At 69.9% G+C, this 21,717-nt stretch overlaps 1 protein-coding gene across 4 annotated transcripts in view; it reads right to left on the bottom strand.

Moving 5' to 3' along the window:
* The window catches only part of RAI1 (retinoic acid induced 1), a 125,793-nt gene that overhangs the window by 11,534 nt on the left and 92,542 nt on the right, over positions 1 to 21,717 (bottom strand). The window contains exons 1-4 of one of the 4 annotated variants that reach the window (XM_045586444.1): positions 20,336 to 20,559; positions 5,834 to 11,303; positions 3,227 to 3,320; positions 97 to 146 (exon numbers count right to left, since the gene is read on the bottom strand). In XM_045586444.1, the coding sequence (XP_045442400.1) occupies positions 97 to 146; positions 3,227 to 3,320; positions 5,834 to 11,287 (5,598 nt within the window). In that variant the 5' untranslated portion in view covers positions 11,288 to 11,303; positions 20,336 to 20,559. Of the gene's footprint in view, positions 1 to 96; positions 147 to 3,226; positions 3,321 to 5,833; positions 11,304 to 16,239; positions 16,361 to 20,335; positions 20,560 to 21,717 lie in introns of those variants that run through there. The other 3 variants (XM_045586445.1, XM_036452244.2, XM_045586446.1) reach the window with 3 other exon arrangements.

The following is a 21,717-nucleotide window of genomic DNA, read 5'->3' as shown; positions in this document are numbered from 1 at the left end:
GAGGGAAGGGGGAGGAAAGGGGGAGGGAGGGAGGCAGGGGGGGAGGGAGGCGGGCCCTCCCCAGCCCAGGCCCCTCCGGGAAGGCCTGTCACCTACCTTATGCTTGGGGCATTTCAGAGAAAAGTTTTCTTCCGTGAGCGTGCAACCTGTGACCGAGAGAAGAGTGCGTGGTTAGCTGGCGCTCCAGCCCCAGGCACAGGGGTCCTTGCAGAGAGAGGAGTCAGGCTCCGTGTGAAGCCTCCGCAGGCATCGCCAGGCCTCCGCCCTCCGCCCTCCAGCCTGGCGCTGGCCTCGCGCCTCCTACTGGCTCCTCTCGGGCACCGCTGGCTCCGGCCTCCCCGACTCCCTACGCACAGGCCCCACCTGGCTCCCGCGCCTGCGGCACCGACCTGCCTCACCGGAAGGCAGGCTCAGCACCGGCTCGCCCTCTCCCGCGGGGGGGGGGGGGGGGGGGGGCCCTAGAAGAGGCTCTGACCCCAACGATGCTCGCTGAGCGAATGTTAAGGAACTGGGGTGCTGTCCCGGGTCTGGATTCAGCACTGGCTCCTCCTCGGAGCCTCGGTCTCTGGGCACTAACGGCCGGGCACCATGTCCACGTGGTGACGAGGCTGTGCACCGAGGCCAGGGCGGGCGTGCACTGGCTCCCGCGGGCCCCCAGGGGGCAGGCCTGCGTGGGCTAAGGCATCTGAGTGCCAGGGCACTTCCCGCCCTGGGGGAGCCGATTGGTGGCTGAGCATGGTTTTTCCCTGGACCCTCCCTGCCCCCCACTCCCTGGTGAGCCTGTCCTGGCCTCCCTCCCCTGCCCCCGCCCCGACATTGTTCAGAATAAGCCCTAACCCACAGCCAGCCAACAGGGAGTCCCCCGCCGGCCTGGCTCCGGGCAGTGGCACCACGACAGCGTGGTGGCTGGTAGGCAGAGGGGGCGCGGGGCAGTCTGCAGGCCTCTGAGGCCGCCTCTTCTTTTTCCACCCCCCCCCCCGAAGCTGGGGCCCTCCCCTGAAAACCGCCACGGGTTCTGCACGGCAGGGCCAGCCGCTGGAAGTGGTCCGGGCCCCCGAGCTCAGGCGAGCGGACGGGGCTGGGGCTGAACTCACTTTCCCAGGCTCGGCCACCGCACACAGGGGCCTCCCCCAGACCACCTGCTGCGGGAGTCGCCAGAAGCCAGGGGAGGAGGCTGCCCTCCCACAACCAGCTTGCTCCGCAGCCTCCAAGCCCGAGCCCGGCCCTGCCTGCTCGGTGCCTGCGCCGGGGAGCCTGTGGCCCAGCTGGCAAGGTGGCCCCAGCCTGCGTGTGGAAAGGCAGCGTGGGGGTCCTGTCGCTGCCCGTCCTTGGGGCCGTGGCTCAGCCCCGATGGGGCAGAAGTGAGCGGGCAGCCCCAGGGCCGTGGTCTGAGCCGGAGCCCCCCGTGCCCCCCGTGGCAGACCTGGCTGCCAGCCCCCTAGCCAGTCCCCTCCTCCCCGCTCCTTGCCAGCCGAGCTGCCATGGCCCCAGGGCCACCTCACCTGCTGGCTCTGACTGCTGTGCCTGGGGTGCCAGGGCTCCCGCTCCTCCTCTGGGCCCCACCCCTCCAGCCTGGCAGCTCCCGTCTGCAGACCCTCCACTGCCCGACGCACCGGCCTGCGCCGAAGGCTCTGCAGCTCGCCCCCGGCCGCCTGCTCGGGCGGCGGCAGGGATGCGGGCCCAGGCAGAGGCCAAGGAGCGGGAGGAGCGCCCGGCGGGCCCGAGGGCGTCCTGCGGAGCCGGCCCAGTGCGGGCCGGGGCCCCTGTGAGCTTGGCTCAGCCTGCCAGGGCCGTGCCCTCCTGAGAAAGAGGAGGCTGGTGTCTGAGCAAGGACGCTGTGGCACCCGCCTCAGCCCTGCCCGCCCCGGGAGGGTGGCCATCGGGCCCCACCGCCTCTCCCGCCCCACACGCAGGTGTGGGCTCCCGGCCGGGTCTGTGGGACGCAGGTTCCTCTGGGCCCGGCAGCCCTCCTCTCCTGCCCAGGTGCCCGGGGACTGAGTGCGGTCAGCTCTCCATTCTGCCAGTGTCCCGTCGTCCCAGCCTCAGCCCCTCCCGGTCGCAGCCCCTCCCTTACTGAGCTCCTGTGAAGACTTCATTTGAAACAAATTCCATTGCTGCAGCCTGGCACAGACACCCCAGTTCACCAGCTGTGCCCACCTGCCTTCCAAGCAAGGCTCACACGCTGCCTCCTCGTGGAAGCCCTCCTGGGTTTCCCCGGCTCAGAGGACTGGATCTCCCACAGCACACACGCCCTCCCTCCTGCCTGGTCTCATAACTTTGGACAAGGACGGCGGCTTCCTGTCTGTCCCTCTCACAGGTGAGCTGCGAGGGGCTGGATGTGCCGGGAGGAGAGAGCTCGCGGTGCGGAGAGCCAGGAGCCAGGCCAGGGCCGTGTGGAGGTGAGGCCGGGCCGCGCGGCGGGTGCTCCCGGCTCGGAGGGAATGCAGCCTGCGCAGCTCTGCCTGCGGAGAGGCCGTGTGCTGGGAAGGGCAGGGTCTGAGGTAACTGGCTCAGTGCTGAGGGGAAGGTGGAGCCAGCCAGAAGCCCACGCCCCCTCTCCAGCTCCCCCACAGCCCTCTGTGTGCTCCTGGGGGGGGGGGGGGCGCGCGCAGCGGCCGCCAGGAGAGGAGGGGCAGTGGTCCCAGATGCTGGGAGGTGCTCCACATGGGGCCATGAGAACGTCGCCCCTCCAGGCCAGAGAAGGCAGGTTACGGGGAGCAGGGGGTCAGGGGTCGGGGGTCAGGGGGCTGGCTCCAAACCGGGAGCGAGGCTGCACTGCTGGGCAGGTGCCCGTCTCAGGAAGGGCTGCACGGCCTCGGTTCACAGGGGGAAGCTGAGCACAGAGACCAGGGGCTGCCGGCTGGAGTCCAGCTCCTTGGAGTGCAGCCTCATCGGGGCGGCTCCACCACAGCGTCTTCCTCACACGGAGGAAGGCCTGGGAGGACCCTCCCGCTGCTCTGCCGGAAGTTCGGAGCCAGTTCCCACCCGTTCGGCTTCTGTTACTGAAGTGCACCCTTCCCTCTCCTCCGCCGGAGCTCCCATCCGCCTCTCAGCCCAGCCCGGGGCTCCCGCTCCGAGTCCTGACCCGCCCACCCGGCAGCGTGGCTTCGCTCTCCGTCTGTGCTTCGTACGGAGCGGCCCTCAGGCTGCGGCTGGGGCTCCGCTCCGGCTGCTCTGACGGGGGGGGGGGGGGGGGGGGGGGGCGCCCAGGGCCCGGGGCTCTCACCTGCGTCGCTGGCACACGGGTAGTGGTAGGTGTGCACACAGCCTTTGTGGCAGCAGCCGATGGTGGCCCCGGCCTCTTGGCAGCTGGCACAGGTCTGGCGAGGAGAGAGGAGGTGTGAGTGCCCCGGGGGGCTGCTTAGACATGGTTCCCGCCTCCAGCCCACAAGGCGGCCCCCGGAAACTCGCTGGCAGGAGGCTCAGAACGGGGTGCGAGTGCCCCCAGGGCGATCCCGTGTGGCCCTGGCTGCTGCCTCCTGGGGGCCCTTCCGGGCGGTGGGAGGGACCACCTGCGGGCAAACACGTGGCCTGGCATCACGCGCCACTCCCTCGGCCTCACAGACGGTCACGGCCGTTCCGTGAGGGACGTGTGCCCAGCGGCCGGCGGGAGCTCCTGTGCCGGCCGGGCTCCTGGCGGCGGGAGGCGGAGGCGGAGGCGCGGGGACCACACCGCCGCCCCCTCGCCGGCAGCCACCAGCTCCGGGCTGGGAGCCAGGCCCCGAGGATGAGCCTGGCCTCCCTGGGACCAGGGCGGAGCCGCCATCCCCAGGGACGGCCACGATGGGTCTCAAAACTGGTCTGTGAGCCGGCTGCCCCCACGCTGCCGGGAAAGGTGACCGGGCAGGACGGCCTGGCCGGGAGGGTGAGACTTGGAAGTGAAGCAAAATCTGGGGCCTGGGGAGGGACAAGTGGGGCCCCAAACCGTGCAGACGGGGGGGCGGGGGGGCGTTCAGGGGCGAGGCCGGGCGGAGGCCGTGCCCGTCGCTCAGTGCTGACACAGAGCTACAGCTTACCAAGTGTCAGGTGTGCCCGGGCCACCTCACCCGTTACCTACGAGCTCAGAGGCTGTATGCCTGGGGTACACAGCGCATGACAGCTGGGCTGGTAAGACCCGCCCTCCCTAGGGCTGGCTGTAGAGCTGGGTGGGTGAGGGGGTCCCAGCCCAGCCGCTGGGACCAGGAGGGTCAGGGGGAGAGGGCTGCAGGTGGGGGGCTGCTTCACACGGGCCTCTGCCGGGCAGCCCCCCATGCCAATTCCTGCCCCCAGGGCGAGGAGGTAGGCATGGAGGCCCCAGACCCGGCCCACGTCCAGCGCCCAGGCCCTCGGTGCTGGGATGGGCAAAGGGGAAGCCGGGCTCCTCGGCGGGCCGCCCGGCAGGCTGGGGCAGGTGCGTTAGATGGGGAGCGAGGAGGGACAGGGCGGCCTCTGACCCGCTAAGCGGAGGGAGGGGGGCCCGCAGCAGGCGCCCAGGGCGAGGCCGAGGGCCAGCTGCCGCCTCCCGGGCCGGGCTCGGGGCCGGACCGCAGCTCTGAGCGAGGCTGGGCCGGGCCGGGCCGGGAGGCGGCACGCAGGGCTGGGGCAGGAGTCATGTTTCCCGGGAGGGGTCAGAGGTGAAGTGTCCCTGGACCACGGCCTGTTCCCCCCGAGAAGGGAGGCGAGCGCTGACCGCCTGCCGCCGGCACCCCGCTGCAAGGAGGCCTGGGGGCCGAGGGGGCCCTGACCCTGCCTCTCCGCAGGTCTCCTGAGGTGCAGCCTGTCTCCCACGGGTGCTGCTTCACCAGCCAGCCCCGGCCCGGCTCCAGGAGCGGGGTGCGGTGGGGTGCGGGGCGGGGCGCGGGCAGGGCGGGGCCTGAGGCCGGGACGGACTGCAGGAGCTGGGGGAGCGGAGGCCCGGACGGCGGGGGCGGTCGCGCTGAGCGGAGGGCGCAGGGCTGGCCGCAGCCGCAGCCGCAGGGCAGTGTCCTCGGTGAGGATGGAGGCTGGGGCGGGCCTCTGGGCGCAGCCCCGTGTCCTCACGCCAGGCACCAGGCACAGAGGCGCGGCCGTGGGCCCAGGGCCAGGGTGGCACAGGGGGCGGCAGAGAGCAGGTGAGCAGGCGGTGAGGGCAGGCTGCGTGGAGGCGGCGAGGAGGGAGCGAGGGCCCAGGGCTGAGCAGGAGCTCAGCCTCAGGGAGAGGATGCTGAGCCCCAGGCCGCGCGGGCCCAGGTGCCTTCTGCCGACCGCTGCCAGCCTCCCGCGCCCTCTGTGAGCAGCCCCGGGCACCCCGAGCATCACCCCGAGGGGCAAGGCTCCCGCCGCTGCCCCTAGTCCCAGCCCAGGGACGGCAGGCCGGGCGTGGCTTGTGTGACCTTCACCGCCCGGCGAGGCTGGGCACGGCCCGGGTACGCCGAGCGGCAGTGATGGGACCGGAACCAAGATGTCAGCCCAGGGGCGCGGAGCACCGCTTTGAGGCCCCTGGACCTGCCCGGGGGCCCGCAGAGGGCACACCCTGTCTCACGTTGTCTGAGGGGCCCCCACCCGCTGCCTGAGTGCTGGAGCCAGGGAGCCTGCTCCGGGGGCACCCTGACATTGTTCCGGGGTGCCCACATGTGGGCCTCAGCCTGGGCCGGCTCCAGAGCGGGGAGGAGCCAGGAGAGTGTGCAGGGCACCGGGCGGGGAGGCAGCCTGGGACAGGGCGGCAGTGCGCGGTCAGCCTGCTGCTCCAGCGCCCAGCTCCTCGCGCTGTGTGGTCACGTGCTGTGTGGCCCGTCGTGGTGCTGGCGAGGCGGGGCGCCCTGCCTGCCTGTCCTGTGGGACCTGAGCCCCCCACCCGGCGGGGCTGGCCTCTTACCATGTCCAAGGCCACCTTCATGGCCTCCTGCAGCCCAAAGAGCTTCCCGGCCACCAGGTAGACCCCACCCGTCCACACGGCGCAGGCCTCGTGCACCCAGTGCTCCTGCGTGTCCCCGCCGGGCTCCGCCGGGGCCTCCTTGCTGCACTCGTGCTTGCGGGTCTTGTCAGCAACCGGGGCCGCCTCCTCACCGCCATCCCCTCGCCCGTCACAGCAGTAGCAGCTCTGCAGCCGCCGGGACAGGCCCCGGGCGCTGGTGCGCAGCGGACCCTGCTTGGCTGGGTCGGCGGGGCCGTCGGGCCTGGGGGCTTTGCCGGCGGCCGCACACTCGGGGCCCTGGAGCGTCCTCTCGAGGGGCGGGGCCTCCTCGCAGGCGCCCTCCGGCCGCGCCTTCTCCTTGAGTTTTGGCTTCTTTTTGGGGAGGCAGTGCTCGGGGTAGTAGGGCCCACAGAGGTCCCCAAGGTCCTTGAAGTTGGCGGGGTTTTGGCAGAGGCAGCAGACAAGGCAAGAGGTACTGAGGGCCTTGGCGACCACGGGCCCCAGACGCATGGTGGAGGAGAGGGGCAGGGAGGGCCGGGGCTGCGGGGCAGAGCCTCCCGGGAGCGAGGCCAGGGAGGCCCCCGCCGCGTCCAGGGAGGGCGCGGGCGCGGGCGCGGGCGCGGGCGCGGGCGCGGGCGCGGGCGGGGCGGCGGAGGAAGGCTCCTCCCCGGGGGAGTTGACAACAGTGCACACGGTGGTGAAGGCGTCTCGCTTCTCGACCCGCACGAACGGCGCGAAGGCCGGGGCGCGGCTGTCTGCCCGCAGCCGCTTGCAGGAGGAGACGTACTTGAGGCGGATCTCAGGCTCCGCGGGATCCAGGGGCAGCACCTGCTGCTGCCGCCGCCGCTTGGCGCGCCCCTTGCAGGGCGAGGAGCTGGCGTTCTTGGCGCGGCCCCGAGGGAGGCGCTTCCGCTTGGAGTAGCTGCCGCAGTTGGCGTGGCCCAGCTGCTTCTGCGCCCTCGCGTGGGGCTGGCAGGGCCTGCCCTCGGGGGGCTGGGGGGCCGGGCCCAGCTCCTCCACCTTTGGCTTCTTGCTTCCTCCCCCCGGGCTGTCCTCGCCGCTGTCCTGCATGCTGCTGGCCCTGTCTCGGGGCGCCAAGAGCAGAGCAGGGCCTGCGTGGGGCTGCTTCTCCGGGGGGCCTCTGGGGAGCCCCAGAGCGCCAGCCCTGCCTTTCCTGCTTCTTTTCTTGGGCGCCGGGGCAGTCCTCCTGAGGGGCAGGGGCTCTGCGGACACCAAGTCCTCGGTGCTGAAGCAGTCCGTCGAGGACAGTTTCTTGCTGTTTAAGAGTTTGCCTTTTAAGGATCTGTTGGCTGGATTTCTGCAAAACAGGTCGGCCCCCGGAGCTGCCAGGAGCTTCTGCCCGGCGGCCACACCCAGGAGGCCGCCCGCGCCCCCCGGGCTGCCCCTGGCGCCCCTGAGCCCGGGGTCCTTCTCGGGGAGGGGCGGGCTCAGGGGGCTGCCGGGCGCGGCCCCTGGCGCTCTGCACACCGCCCTCTTCAGGCCGGGCGAGGTGATCTTCTGCACGATGGCCTCCAGCTTCAGGCCCCGGCCCTTGCGGGGGGGCAGCACCTTGGTCTTCACGGCCCCCTGGCCGGCCGCCCGCGAGGCCAGCTCCGGACCGGCGTCCGGGGCCTCCGGGGGCGGGGGCTTCGGGGTGAGCTCGCCAGAGCCCTTGGCGGGCTTGGCCTTCTTGGGGGAAGACAGCCTCCTGAAGAGGGTGGGGGGGCCCTCGGCCTGCTCCTCCCTCAGGTCCCCCCGGCCGCCGGCATCGCCGCAGCCGCTCCGCAAGGCCAGGCTCCGCCTCTTGGCGGGGACCGGCGCCAGGAAGGCCGACTTCCTCTTGAGCGCGTGCAGGGGCCGCTCGGAGAGCTTGCCGCCCGCGCTGGGCTTGGGGGCCCTCGCCCGCTGGCTGGCCCGGCCCTCCTTCTGGGGGTTGCCAGCGACCTTGAAGGTGGCAGACAGGTGGCTGTTGGCGTGGAGCCTCTTGGCGGCGCGGCAGCCGGGGACCCGGCTCTCCGCGGGCCGCCGCTTGCAGGGGAAGGCCTCCGGGGCCTTGCTGCGGGACCGCAGGATCATGGAGCGCTGGTCCCGGCCGGGCGAGTCCGTCTCCTTGGTCTTGGAGCCCAGGGGGCTGCTGTCGGAGGCCACGGGCAGGGCGGCCGGGTTGCTGGGGCTGGACGCCGCCTTGGGGGAGGGCTTCCCCACCCGCTTGCCGGACTTGAAGGCGGCGCGCTGCTTGCCCCCCAGCTTGTCCGGGGGGGCGGGGGTGGTGATCAGTCCGGGGGGCCCAGGGGTGCGGGGCTCGCCCAGGGCCGTGAAGGAGCGGGTGCACATCCTGGGGAGCCCTTCCGAGGCGCCCCGGCCCGGCGCCCCCGCCCCCTCCATCTGTCCCTGGGGGGGGCCCGTGCAGGATTCCGGGAGCAGGAAGTCTTTGGGCAGCACCGGAGCCCTGCAGGGGGAGTCCTCGGCCTCGGGCAGCCCCCGGTGCACCCGCCGGCTCCGCAGGCTTTTGCCCCGGGGCACGGGCTCCGTCTTGGCGATGGGCGCTTCGGGGACCGCGGGCGGGTTCGGCTTCTGGGCCAAGGAGGCCTCGGGGGCCGGGGCTGCGGGGTCCCCCCGGGCCAGCGCCACGCCGGGCCCCTCTTCCCCGGGCTTCATGTGGGACAAGGAGGACTCGAACCAGCTCTGGACCTTGGACTCGGCGCCCACGGTGGGACCCAGCAGGAGGACGGACTCTCCGGAGAGCGGGCAGGGGGAGCCCCAGCCGGCCTTGGGGTCCAGCGCCTCCTCCACCTCCTCCTTGGTGCACATCAGCGGCGCCTTGGGCGACAGCGGGTCCTGCGCGCCGGGCCGCTGCCCGGGGCTGCCCAGGAGCTCGCACAGGGACGAGTACTCCTCCTCGGCCTCCAGGTCCTCCTTCCTGCCCGGGGCCGGCAGCAGCGGCAGGTCCCCGAAGTCCGCGGCCGCGCAGCAGTGCCGGCCGTCCTCCAGCCAGGCGTCGGCTTTGCCCACCTCCGGGCACTGCAGCAGCCCGCCCGCCTCCTCCTTCACCCCGCCCGCCTCCTCCTGCGCGGCGTCCTGGGGCGCCGAGGCCCGCTCCCCGGGCTCCTCCTCCCGGAAGCCCAGGCAGGCCGAGGCCTCCTGGGCGCTCTCCTTGCCGGCGCCCTCCGAGGCCGTGCCGCCCTGCTCCAGGGCCTTGGGGAGCTCGCTGGGGTGCAGCCCCCAGCGGGGACACGCGTCCCCCAGGTTCTCCTCGGGCCAGGAGAAGGGGTCGGCGCCGTCCGCGGGGCCGGCGGCCGCGTCGGGGAAGCAGTCGAAGGCGGCCGCGGGGCCGGGCCCGGGGCCGAAGGGGAGCGGGCCGGCCGGCTTCTTGGGGTCCGGGGTGACGACGCCCGCGGGAGGGTCGTCGAACAGCCCGGGGCCGAAGTCCTTGGCGCTGCCGCCCTTGTCCAGCGGCAAGGCCTCGGGGCCGGGCCCGGGCTCCCCCGGCCGCGGCCAGGCGCTCTTGGCCACGGGGTCCAGGCAGGCGCCGTGGCCCTCCAGCGAGAAGGGCTTGCCGGCTTCCTTGGCGAGGCCGGGCAGCGGGGCCCAGGCCTTGTCGGCCTTCTCGCCGATGGCCTCCTGCAGCCCCAGGATCTCGGAGGCCAGGTCCTCCTGGGCCAGGGCGCTGAGCAGCAGCCGCGGGCAGTCCTGCTCGCCCGCCACGAACTTGGAGAAGCTGTCGAGCGGCAGGCCGCCCTGCAGGCTGTGGAAGGAGTCGTCCGACTTGGTGGACATGTCGTCGGGCGAGGTCACGGAGCAGGTGGACACGGACTCGGGCTTGGCCTTGGCGCCGCCGCCCCGGGCGGGGCTGCCGCGGGGCGGGCCGCAGCACAGGAAGCCGCGCTCCAGCGGGTCCTCGGAGCCGCTCAGGTAGTCGGCCTCGGGCGGCTCGGCGTGGCCGGACTGCGGCGTGCCGCCCGGCGGCTCCGACAGCGGCGTGCCCGCCTGCTCGGCCGCGTAGCCGCTGCCGTCGGGGCTGCGGTGCTGGCCGCGGGGCGGCTCCGGCGTCCGGGCCGCCGGGCTCTTGGCGGCCTTCCGGTGCGGGGCGGCCCTGGAGAGCAGCAGCTGCTGGACGGTGCTGGAGATGCTGGCCACCTGCGAGGTGAGGGCCGTGAGGCTCTGCAGGCTGAGGTCCGACAGCAGGCTCTCGGGGAGCTTGTCCTTGGGCAGCGGCTTGCCGTTGCCGGCCTGGGAGTCCGCGGCGCCGGCGGCGTCGGTCGGGGACGGGTTGAGCAGGGGCATGAAGTGGCTGTGGTCGGCGACGCCCGCGGGGAAGGCCCCGGTGCCGAGCGGCTGCTGGCTGAAGGGGAAGTTCTCGAGGTTGGGCATCAGCGGAGACGGCGTGGAGCTGTAGGAGGGCGAGCGGCCCATGGAGCGTGCGGGCGAGTGGCTGGCGCCGGGGCTGAAGGGCTGGTAGTACTGCTCCGGGGTCCTGAGGGCCGCCTCCGGCTGGCAGTAGCCTGGCCCTTGCTGCCCGTAGTGTTGGTACTTGGCGAGGTTTTGGTAGTGGAGGGTTTCCTGAGCGTGGTGGCGGCTCTGAAGGGCTTGCTGGGGCGGCGGCTTCTGCTGGCTGTAGCCGAGGCGGCCGGGCGGATAGGCGTGCAGGCTCTGGGCGCCCTGCCCCGGGGCCAGGCCGGCGCCGGCAGCCAGCGGCCGGTCGTGGGGCTGGGCAGGCGGCCCCGTGCAGCTCTTGTAGGAGTGGGCGCCCTGCGCGCCGCCCTGGCCGGCCGGGGGGTAGGTGGAGGAGCCCGGGAAGGAGGGCGACTGCGGGACGAAGTGGCTGCCGGGGGGGAAGGGCAGCGGCGAGGCGAGGTCGTTCTGCAGCTTCTGCCTCTGGAGCTTGGGGTAGGCCAGGGGCGGCGGGGGCTGGGGCTGGGGCTGGGCGTGCAGCGCGTGAGTCCGGAAGGGCAGCTGGGCGCCCTGCTCCGCGTACGGCCTGCCCGGGGGCACCGCTGTCTTTTTCATCAAGTTCTCGTCATATTTGCCCACCCCCCCTGACAGGGGCTGCGGCTGGGGGGCTGGCGGCTGGGGGGCCCCCCAGGCCTGCAGCCTGTCCTCGCCCGCATAGCGGCCCGGGTACGGGCTGCCGTCCTGGAGGCCGTAGCCGGAGAGGGCGGGCCTCCCCTGCAGGACCTGCTGCGCGGGCAGGCCCTTGCCGCCGCGGGCGGCGCTGGCGGCCGCGCCGGCCCCGCCCTCGTAGCCCGGGTAGGGCTGCGGGCTGTAGTAGTCCTTGGCCAGCAGCCTCTGCCGGTCACAGCTCAGCCCGGCCTGGCTCGGCGGCCTGTAGTCCTCCAGGCGCGGCGTCTCCTGAGAGGTCTGCTGGTAGCTCTGCTGTTTGCCATGGAAACCGCACCTTTCTCGGAAAGACTGCATGACTTGGGCTGGTTATCTGGAACAGAGAAGGGGCCGGAGCGGGGAGGGGAGGGGAGGCGGGCACGGAAGGGGCGGGGGAGAGCGAGTCAGATGGCCATTTCCTCTCACCACAGAAGACCTGCCTGCCCCCCGCAGCCAGCCTGCCCCCCGCAGCCAGCTGCCCCCCGCAGCCAGCTGCCCCCCCGGCCAGCCTGCCCCCCGCAGCCAGCCTGCCCCCCGCAGCCAGCTGCCCCCCCGGCCAGGTGCAGGGCGGGCTGTGCCATTCCCACCCACCTCCTCGGCTGAGCCAGGCCCAGTGGCTGCCCTCCAGGGGAGAGGTGCAAACCCAGCTGCCGGACTCCCCAGGGCACCCGGGGCTCCCCATTCTTTCCCTGCACCCTTTCCGCCCTTTCCCGAGCTCCAAATCACTCCACACAGCCACTCCCGCCCCTGCGCCCGGCCGCTGGTCCTGCAGTCCAGCCTCAGCCAGAACACCGTCAGCAGCCCCGCCGAGGGCCGAGCCAGGAGCAAGAAGGCTGCCCTGCCGAGAGGCTGCCACACACGCGTGCACACACACCGTGCACACAGCCACCCGGAACCCGCCGTCCTTCCAGCGGCGTCCATCAGGGGCCTCTGAGCCACTGTGGGCGTCACTCCCTTCCCTGACCCCCAGGAACGCAGGGCGGGCACCGTCTCCTGTTTGTGATGTGATAGCAGGAAACGGACTGTGTGGCCCAGAGTGAGGAGTGCATGTTAATGGGGACAGAACCCAAGTTCCACATGCACGTGTGTGCTCACGTGTGCGCACCCACATGCGTGTGCGCGCTCGTGTGTGTGCGCGCTTGTGTATGTGTATGTGAGTGCGTGCGTGTGCTCGCGTGTGTGCTTGTGTGTGTGTGTGTGTGTGTGTGTGTTCTCGCGCGTGTGCTCTCAAAGCATCCCAGGCCCTCCTGACAGGCCCCTTTGGCCTCCACAAGGTCAGGGCCAGGTCACACCAAGCCCAGAGCCCATCTGTTTGTGATTTCGGGGGCTGGCCCTGGCGGGTCTAGCCTGCCCCAAAGCAGGTTCCGGGTCAGGAAGTGACCCTGGGGCGACGGTCCTGGGCAGAGGAACTGGACTCACAAACAGACCAGCCTTCGGCGCCCAGGCTACGGCTCTCCATCTGCCTGGGGACCCGGTTCCCCCAGAAGGCCCTGCGCAGAGGGAGGAGCGAGGAGCGCTCCAGGCTGGGGAGCCCAGGAGCTCAGGACTTGGGGTTGGGGGTTAGAGGCGGGGAAAGGGGACAGGAAGACCCTGACTCAGCGTGGCCTGCACATCCTAGGTCTCCACCGAAAGGGGTGTCCTGCCTGGGCGACAGGAGAGGTAGAGGAGGCACAGAGCACCTGGTGCGGGGAAGAGGGGAAGGTGTGCAGTGAGCGGAGGGGCTGCTGAGGCCCGCTCACCCTCCTCCTCTCCAGGACGTGGCCTGGCCGCCGCCCTCACCCCCTGCGGGCGCTGGCCATGCGAGCCGGCAGCCAGACTGCCCGGGCGCCCGCCCGCCCTCCGGCACTGGTGCTGGCTCAGCTGGAGACCGGCTGCAGAGGGGACCATGTCCCTGCGAGCGCCTGCCCACCAGGCCCGGCAAAGCCAGACGCCTCTGGCCTCCCCGATTCATCTCAGGCGCCCAACAATGGAGACGCGTCTGCCCTCCGGCCGCTGCCCTCCCGTCTGCGGTGCCAGCATCACACACCAGTGCTGCTGCCACGGCCAGCCCAGGAGCGGGGCAGAGCTCGGTTCCGGCTGGACCTCCTGACCCACCCGCTGAGGGACGCCCACCCGGGTGGCCCCTCCGTCCGCTGGCTGCTCCCCAGCAGCGGGCCGGAGGCGGAGGCCACCCTGCACCCCGGCGCTGCCCGCCCCACCCCCACGCCGCTGAGCCCAGATGCGCCAAGCTGAGCCGGGGAAGGCTGCTCCCGGTGTCTGCACGGATTCCATCTCGCTTTATTAGTCCCAGGTCGCTCTCATTTCCTGCTGTGTCCTGTGGATGTCATTAGCATTTCTGCAGCTCGTGTTTTCTTCCCGTTCTCCAAAACGCATCGCCAGGAACATTATTTACCGGGGAGCGTGCTCCGGCCGCCCCCCCCCCCCATCAGTCCGGCCGCGCTTCTCATCCAGCCGCTGCACTGCGGGCGGCTCCCGTCCACACAGCGGCTGATGTGGGGAGAGCATCTATCTCTGAGCAAAGACAGTTCAATTAAAACGCGAAAGCCCAGCGCCTGATGGAGAACGCAGCCGAAAACGCTCACCCAACACCCCCCTCCAACCCCAGCTGCCAGGCGGGCAGGGACGCGGGAACAAAGCATGGCACCGGAGGCGCTGCTCAGAGACCCGGCTCTGCCAGGAGAGACGGGGCTCTGCGTCTCTACGAGCTGCCGGGGGCTCTCTATCAATCGTTATGATTAGGATTACTTTTCGAGAACACTAGGAAAGACAAGGGAAGAGGCAGGCAGAGGCCCCCTTGAGAGAAAACCCTTTGAAGTTGGGAGAGGAGCAGAGCAGGGCAGACTGGGGGTTGACCTCTGAGGGTCCGGCCGGAGGGAGCAGGGTGGGTGGGGGGAGCACACCCCCTAACACATCCTTCTAGGTCTCCTGGTCCAGCCCCGCTCCCCGCCTCCCCTCCCAGCCACGAGGTCCGGCCTTGCCTCTGACAGAGGAAGGCGGGGAGGTCCGCTGTGCACGTCACGCTCCTGACAACTCCCGACACCGGTCTGCCCGGCCGCCCGGGAGCGGCCCGCGCAGGGGGCGTGCACGGGGTCGGCTCAGGGTCCAGCCCTCGCCTCCAAGGCCACAGGAGTCCCCTCACGGCTCCCGACACTGACACATCACCGGGGGAGAGAGGGCTGGGACGTGAACAGACCCTCCTACGGGGCAAGGCCAGTGGTCCTCAGCCCTCCAGGGCCTTTCAGCAGCTGGCCACAGCAGCCCCTTCAGGCAGACACACACACACACACACACACCCCGCCCCTGGGTGCTGTAGGGTGAGGGCCCCCTGGCGGAGCGCCTCCGAGAATGCTGCTGTTTTCCAGAAAGCGGTGAGATGGAGAGACCTGTGTGCGCGCCCAAGGCCCTCGGTGCCCTGCAGCCGAGCCCTGCCCGGAGCAGGTGGGCACCCTCCCTGGACCCACAAGAATTCCCATCCTGGCCCTGGCGGGTGACCCCGTGGATAGAGGCACGCCGGGTGGCAGGCTCCATCCCCCAGGTGGGGTGTGCAGGAGGCAGCCCATCATGATTCTCTCTCATCGCGGATGTTTCTATCTCCATTTCCCTCTCTGAAATCAATAAAAATACTTTTAAAAAATTAAGGAAACTCCCACTTTAGAGGAGGCACCTGGGATGACAGCAGGTGTGCGGGGAGCGGCACCGGGGCCCACACCCCAGGTCCCCTCTGCAGCCAGGCCGGCCGCCAGGCCCGGCCACTTCTCCTCCCCCAGCCAGACCCCTGAGGGAGGCCTACTGCGGGCCCTCAGCTGCTCCAGACCCGACCGTGGAGCCCCCAGGTGGGGCGCAGCCAGGAGGCTGGCCGGTCTTCCTGACACAGGGACGGTGTGAGACAGCAAAGGGAGAGACAGGAAGAGAAACCGAGAGAGAGAGCAAAGAGGCAGAGGAGGACAGAGTGGGAGGAGGGCAAAAGGGAGTGGGGGGGAGGGAGGCAGAAGGCTGGGGAGCCATTCTGCTCCCCTGCGTTCTCATTTGCAGCTGCATGAAGAATATATATATTTTTAAAATATATTTTATTGATTTTTTTACAGAGATGAAGGGAGCGAGATAGAGAGCTAGAAACGTCGATGAGAGAGAAACATCAACCAGCTGCCTCTTGCACACCCCCTACCGGGGATGTGCCCGCAACCAAGGTACATGCCCTTGACCAGAATCGAACCTGGGACCTTTCAGTCCGCAGACCGACACTCTACCACTGAGCCAAACCGGCTTCGGCAGGAAGAATATTTTTAAACCCAACCCATTCAGGCCCGGGCACAGGAAGGGGGAAGTCCCGCAGTGAGGAAGCGAGGGTGACGAGGGGACGCTCAGAGGCGCTGAGGGGCGGCGTGAGCACCGGATAGACCTCCTTAAAATGGCAGCACCCGCCAGGCTGGCTGCTGGCCACGTGGCAACGGCCTGGTGTGAACTGGGGAAAGGGAGGCGTTTTCAAGGACCCACAAGACCAGCAGCCCAGTGCCCACAGGCCTTCGGGATGGGGGGGGGGCTATGGGCCAGGGGCTAGTGACGGGGGGGGGGGGGGCAGAGCCAGAGGAAGGAATCCCAGAGAGCTGGCAGCCCCCACCGCAAAGCATGGCCTCCTCAGACCGTCCCTCCCAGCAGCACTGGGCACGCCCGCTCCTCACTCACAGGCCCGGGAGGTGGGTGCCGGCCTGGACCCTGGGCGGCAGGCACTGCAGTGAGAGGGAGGGGCAGCCACAGACCACCCTGAAGCCCAGGTCAGGGAGCCCGGGGAGGAGCCTCTGGAGGGACCTGGGCCGGAGCAGAGGCTTCTGGACTCCAAAGATGCCGGCAGCCCTCCTGGGAGCCTGCCCGGGCACCTCCTGAGAGGACAGAGGCGGCGGAGCAGGCACCTACGGCCCCTGATGAGGCCCTCCCTCAGGTCCAGGCACCAAGGACGCCTCGTGGTCCTCCAGCGCTCCCGGGGCCGGGCCGGTGATGCTGCGACAGTTCGGAAGCTTCCTGTCCGGCAGGAAACCACCTCCCTCTCGGTGACAGGAGGGCCCAGCCCCCACCAGGGGACTCTCTGGGTGCGGGGCCAACGAGCCCCCAGGCTTGAGCCACTTAGGCCGGAGGCGTCCACAGTCTGGGGAGGGACAGCTGGCCGCATGGCCGCCCTGCTGTGAGCGCTGGGGGCGGGGCTCGCAGGGGGAGCAGGAAATTCCCAAAGCAGCTGTGCTGGCGGGAGAGCTCACCTGTTGGCAGCTCAGACTTACCAGGCTCTGGTGGACAAAACTGTTTTTAGAGTTTTATTCAACAGAGAACATCAGCACTTCTCCCCGTCTGTCAAAGCGAGGGAAAGACTAAGAGGAAGGGGGCTAGCTGCTGGGATGCAGACACTAGGGCTGGGGGCTCTGGCCCCAGGCCAGCAAGATCAAGAGGGGCCCGCGGAGGGGCCGCAGACCGCCCTCTTCTGACCCCCCTCCCCACTCCCAGCCGGCCTTGCAGGCTACTGCGCCCCGTGGCTGAGCTCAGGCTGCCTGCTGGCTGGGAGGAGGCAGCGGCCGCCTCTCCCCCGGTCTTGTCCTCGTCACCCCATGTGCCCAGAGACCAGGCCTTCCCCTGGGAAGTGTTAGCACCAAGCCCACGCTGGTCTGGCTGCTGACTGATGCCGGGCCTCAGGGCCTTCGCACCTGCTCCTCCGCTGTGGAACGCCACCCTCACCCGCTGCAGGCCCGCCCAGAGCCTGCTGCTCTGTGCTCAGCTCCTTCAATGAGCCACGTGGCCAGCGGCTGGCTCGGCCCTGGTCCCTCCTCGGTAACAGAGGCTCTGTGAGCGCAGGGTTTTGGTTTGTTTTGTTCACGCGATACCACCGTGGCCCATAGTGATGAGTATTGGTTAAGGAGTGTGTGGTGTCGCACTGGCCTATGGGAGTGTCCGAGCGAGCGGCCGTGGCGGGCAGAGCACGTCTGGGTGGGGACAGGGATCCGAGGCCACAGCCCCGCACCCACCCAGCAGCCGCGGGTCACTGTGAGTGAGGTGGGCAGGCGAGGGGAGGCAATGACGGGTCTGGTCACAACGAAAGTGCGGGGAGCCCCACTCCCCTCAGGGACCGCAGCCTTATGGGAATGAGGGCCCAGAAGTCAGAACTTGAATGTTTTCCTTTAAAACACCAGAAATCGGAATTTCGTAAAAAGGTAAATCTTTTTAAAAAATGTTATCAACCAAGTAAAAAACTTAACATGCCAGATTTCAAGCAAAGCTCCCAGGTGTCACCTGCTGATGGAACGGACAGAACTTCCATGGTCAGGGGCAGGGCCTGTGGGCAGAAACCTGGACATCTGTGTGCAGGCCCGCGGCAGGCCCCCGCTGCGAGGGCAGAGAGCAGGAGGGACCGGGACCTCCAGGCTGGGAGAAGCCGGAGCCCAGCACAGACGGGTGAGCTGGGGCCGAGCAGCAGGGCAGTGCCTCGGGGCCGGAGGCAGCCTGCCGTGCAGCGGGCCGTGCGAGGGAGGAGCTGGCAGAGAAGTGAGCAGCACCTGGGCGAGGCCTGGTGCCCCGCCCCGTCCCCCCGCCCACTGGGCCCCTCAGGGCTCCTGGGGGCACGCGCTCGCCCGCAGCAGGAGCTGCATAAGCAACGGTATGACAGGTGTCCCCGTGCCGCCTCCTTCACCGAATGCAGCCTGCGGAGGCAGGGCTTCATCTGTGAGGTCCCAGCTCTAAGCCCAGAGACTGGCCCAAGTAGGTGCCTATTCCATACCTCCTGCTCCCGGTGGACGGACAGATGGGATGCGTAGTCAGCTTCTGGCTGGGCTCATTACTTAACCCTCACCGCAGTCTAAAGCAGAGGCCTCACCCTTTCTAATGTCACGACCCTTTAATTGCTCCTCATGTTGTGGTGACCCCAACCATAACATTATTTTTGTTGCTCCTTCATAACTGCAACTTTGCTACTGTTATGAATCGTAATGTAAATGCCTGTGTTTTCTGACGGTCTTAGGCGACCCTGCTAGTGGTTCTCACCCTGTGGGTCTCGACAGCCGCTGTAGAGCCTAAGGGATGAGCCTAGAGGCCTAAAGGATGCCACCCAGAGAGAGGCTGAGGTGCCAGGCCTGGAGGCCAGGACATGGACTGTAGCCAATCAACTCACGTCAGCATTCTACAGGCCCTGGTCACAGTCCTCCTGCACCTGTGCCCACTCACCTGTCAAGTTCACTTCTGCTCAGCTTACAGTCTGCCGGAGGGTTTGGGGAAAAGCAAGTTGGGTGCCCAGGAAATAGCACATGGGCCCTGCCCTCCTGAGGCAGACAGACACACATAACTCCCAGGAGGCTACGGGAGCGGGGAGGGCGGGCAGGCAGTCAGGGGAAGCTGGGAGGAGGGGGACGGGCTGATCTGAGGAAGGAAGAGGGCCCACCAGAAGCCACTGCGTGCAGAGCATTTCTGGGCCAAGCCTCCCTCACTGGCAGGGAATGAATGGAGGCCTAGAGGGCACCTGGCAGGGCCAGCAGGCTGAGACCGCCAGCTCCTCCCCAGAGCCCAGAAAGGGTGGTGGGGAGTAGCTCCTCCCCCTGGTCCCCGCTTCCCCACCCCACAGCCGGGCGGGCCGGGTGCTTCCTGGAGGACACTCCCCTGCAGCAGCCTGACAGCCCGAGAGCACGCCAGACCCTTCCGTTCCAACCGGGGAGGAGCCGGGGGAACGGCGTCGCCTCCCCGAGCCCCGGGGGAGGAAGCCGCCGGCCGGGCCACAGTGTCAACCCTCCTGCTGCCAGACGGTGAGACGGCGGCGCTTAGAGAAACGCGTTCCTGGCCGCCTGCCACACCGCAAACTGCTCGGTGTAATTTTATTATTAAGGAGAGAGGAGGAGGGGGGCGGCTGGGAGAGGAAGGGAGAGGAGGAAATGGCTTCGTCCAAGGGAGCGGGGAGGCTCTGCTCCGCGCGGAGCCGCGGCTTTCCGTGGGCAAGCTGGTGCGCCAGTGCGCACTGACCTCCCCCAGGGCGCCGCCGGGAGCCGCTCGGAGGGCGGGCCGGTGAGGTCACAGCGAGGCCACTCCCGTCCCCGCGGCCCCTCAGAGGGCGCGGCCCCGGCGCCCCGCGCAGGCCGCTGCGGCCGGGGACCCGGAGCCCCACCCGGGCGCGCTGCCGCGGGCTCCCCGGCGCGAGCGGGGCTAACGCGGCGCCGCGAGGGCCGAGCGGGGGTGGGGAGCCGCGCGGGCGGGGTGGTTTGCGGCCTCGCCGCCCGCCCGCGACAGATGTTCCCGCCGCGTGAGACAAAGGCGGAGCCCCGCCCGCCGCCCGCCGCCGCAGGCCTCCCCCGGGGGCAGGCAAAATTTCTCCTCCAGCGGTCCGTCCGGCCCCGCCCGCCCGGCTCCGCTCCCCGCCTCCGCTCCAATCCCGAAAGCGCCGCCGAGCACGTCGCGCCGCCTCCTCCGCAGCCCAGCCCGCTGACCCCGGCAAGGTCACGGCGACCTCGGCTCCGCCAGCAGCGCGCCGACCGCCTCCTGGGGCGCCCCCGTCCGCGATCCACGGTAATTGGAGGCGCCGGAGAGGAAGGGGAGCGGCGCTCGCCAGCACCAGGCCGCCCCGCCCGCCCCCGCCCCCGCCCGTCATTCATCCCCGGTCCCGTGCAGCCGCCTCGGAAGCCGGCCGAGGGAAGCAGCTGTTCCCTGCACACTCCACTTGACCAAAGATGATGATAAATGAGGCCCGGGCTGCATCGGGGACGCGGCGGCGGCCGCGAGAGGCGCGCGCAGCCCGTAGCCCCCGCCCCGCGCCCTGGGAAGGACGAGGACGCACAGGACAGCGGTCGAGAAGCCAAACCTACAGCCCAAAGCCCTCCCTCCCGGCGCCCGTGCGCCCCAGCACCCGGCGGCGGGGAGCCGGGCGGAGCTGCGCCCTAACGCGGTTCGGCTTCTCGGGCGGACGCCGCAGCCCCTCCCTCTCACCCCCTCCCCCTAATGCCTCGGTCCCCGCAGCGCCCTGGCCCCCCACCTTCAGTGCCTCAAACCTATTAACGCTCGTAAATAATAAATAATGACACGCTTCCCTCCCACCGCGCTCGGCTGCAGGCGGGGCCGCGGCCAGCTGCGCCCGGTCCTGGGGAGGGGACGCCCCGCCGAGTGCGGGGGGCTCGGGCGGGAGGCAGCGCACGTGCCGCCGCGGCGCGCAGGCGGGCACCCCGCCCCGCGGAGGAGGGGGAATCCCGCTCTGCCCTCCCCCACGCCACCTCCCCGGAGTCCTCTGGCACCGAACGAGGCGAGCGCGCGAGCTTCCGGCCCAGAGGATTATTTTAATCTGCCCCCCTTTCTAGCTGCCTCTCCGGCTGCGCGCCCGCCCGCCCGCTCCCCCAGCCGAGGCCGCGGGCTCCTCACCTCGCTCGGCGGCTCCGGACTCAGCACCGCCCCCGGCCCGCGGCCCCCGCCCCGCGCGGGCATCGCCGGCTAAAGCTCAGCCCGGAAAGGACCGATTAGGAGCCGCGTGCCTTTCTGCGAAACATGGAACCGAGTGGTGGGGGCGGGGGAAGGGCGCTGCGGCCCCTCGCCTCCCTGCCCGCTCGCGTGGCTGCGGGAGGCGGCTTTCGCTCCAGCTCCGCTCGCGGTTCCTGGTCCTTTCTCTCCTACGCCCACCCTTCAGCCATCCACGGAGCTGGAGCCTGTACCACAAGGACCCTCGGGCGGCGCCACCAAGTGGGGCGCTGCCTCCCCCACCCCAGCCTCCTCCCCCAGCCGCTCCAAACAAACAGCCTCAAACACAGCGGCGGGCGCACAGCTGAAGGCCGCGCCGCCCGCGCCGCCGGGCGCACGGAGGCCTCTCCCCCGCTCCGACCTGCTTTGCCCACCTTCGACCCTCCCTCCCAGCCCCTGCCCCTCAGCCCGGCAGCTCAGGCCCCGCCCCCTTCCTCAGGGGAATGAGACAGCAGAAGGTCATGTTCACTCCCATTACCCTGCTCGCCGAGGCCACCCACCCAAACCCAGCCCGTCCTCCCCAAAGGAGCGTCAGCAGGACCTCTGCAGGTTTTGACTGAATCAGTCGCTTGACATTCTCCAGACTCTGTATGTGCCCAGGGCTGGCGACCCACAGCCTGGCCCTAAGCACCTCCCTCCTGACGAGGTGGGTGAGACACCCACTGTGAAATGGGGAACCGGGGGGGCGGGAGGAAGTGTGGGCTGAGAGGAAGGAAAAAAGCATTCCAGCGGCAAAGCGCTGCCTGGCTCAGCGGCAGGAAAGAGCACAACCTTCTTGGGAACCCGAGTCAGATTTCTCTCCCCAGCTTAGCTGCAGGTGGAGGGGGGGTTCCACCCCAAGGGGGGGGGGCTCCACCCCAAGGCCGCTGGCCAGCATGCCAGAGGAGCCTGTGGGCTGGGTTGAGGCTGCGGAATAGATGTGAGAACAGCAGATGACACCCTCGGGCCACCTGCTGGGCCCAGCAGCTCTGAAGGCCACGTGGGTCAGGAGAGAGGGCCCCTAGCACATAGGGGGCTGGTCGGTTCTCCGGGCCTCCAACCCCCAGCCAGCCCAGACGCCAGCCTGGAGCCTCCCTTGGATCTAGAAAGTTCTCAGTAACCCCAGTCTGTGGGAGTGGGTAGAACAGCAGCAGCAGCAGCAGAGTCAGCACACTGTCTCCTGCAGCCAAGGTGCCTTGATAGATTTTATTTCTAATCCTCAAGCTGCCCCTCTAGGAGGTGACGTCACCCCTCATCCCACAGACCTGGCACAGCGCCACGGGGGGGGGGGGGGGCGCAGGGCCCCTCTG

This window comes from Pipistrellus kuhlii, unplaced genomic scaffold (assembly GCF_014108245.1).
Source record: "Pipistrellus kuhlii isolate mPipKuh1 unplaced genomic scaffold, mPipKuh1.p scaffold_m20_p_23, whole genome shotgun sequence".
Taxonomy (NCBI): domain Eukaryota; kingdom Metazoa; phylum Chordata; class Mammalia; order Chiroptera; family Vespertilionidae; genus Pipistrellus; species Pipistrellus kuhlii.
This window is presented reverse-complemented; position numbering and strand designations above follow the sequence as displayed.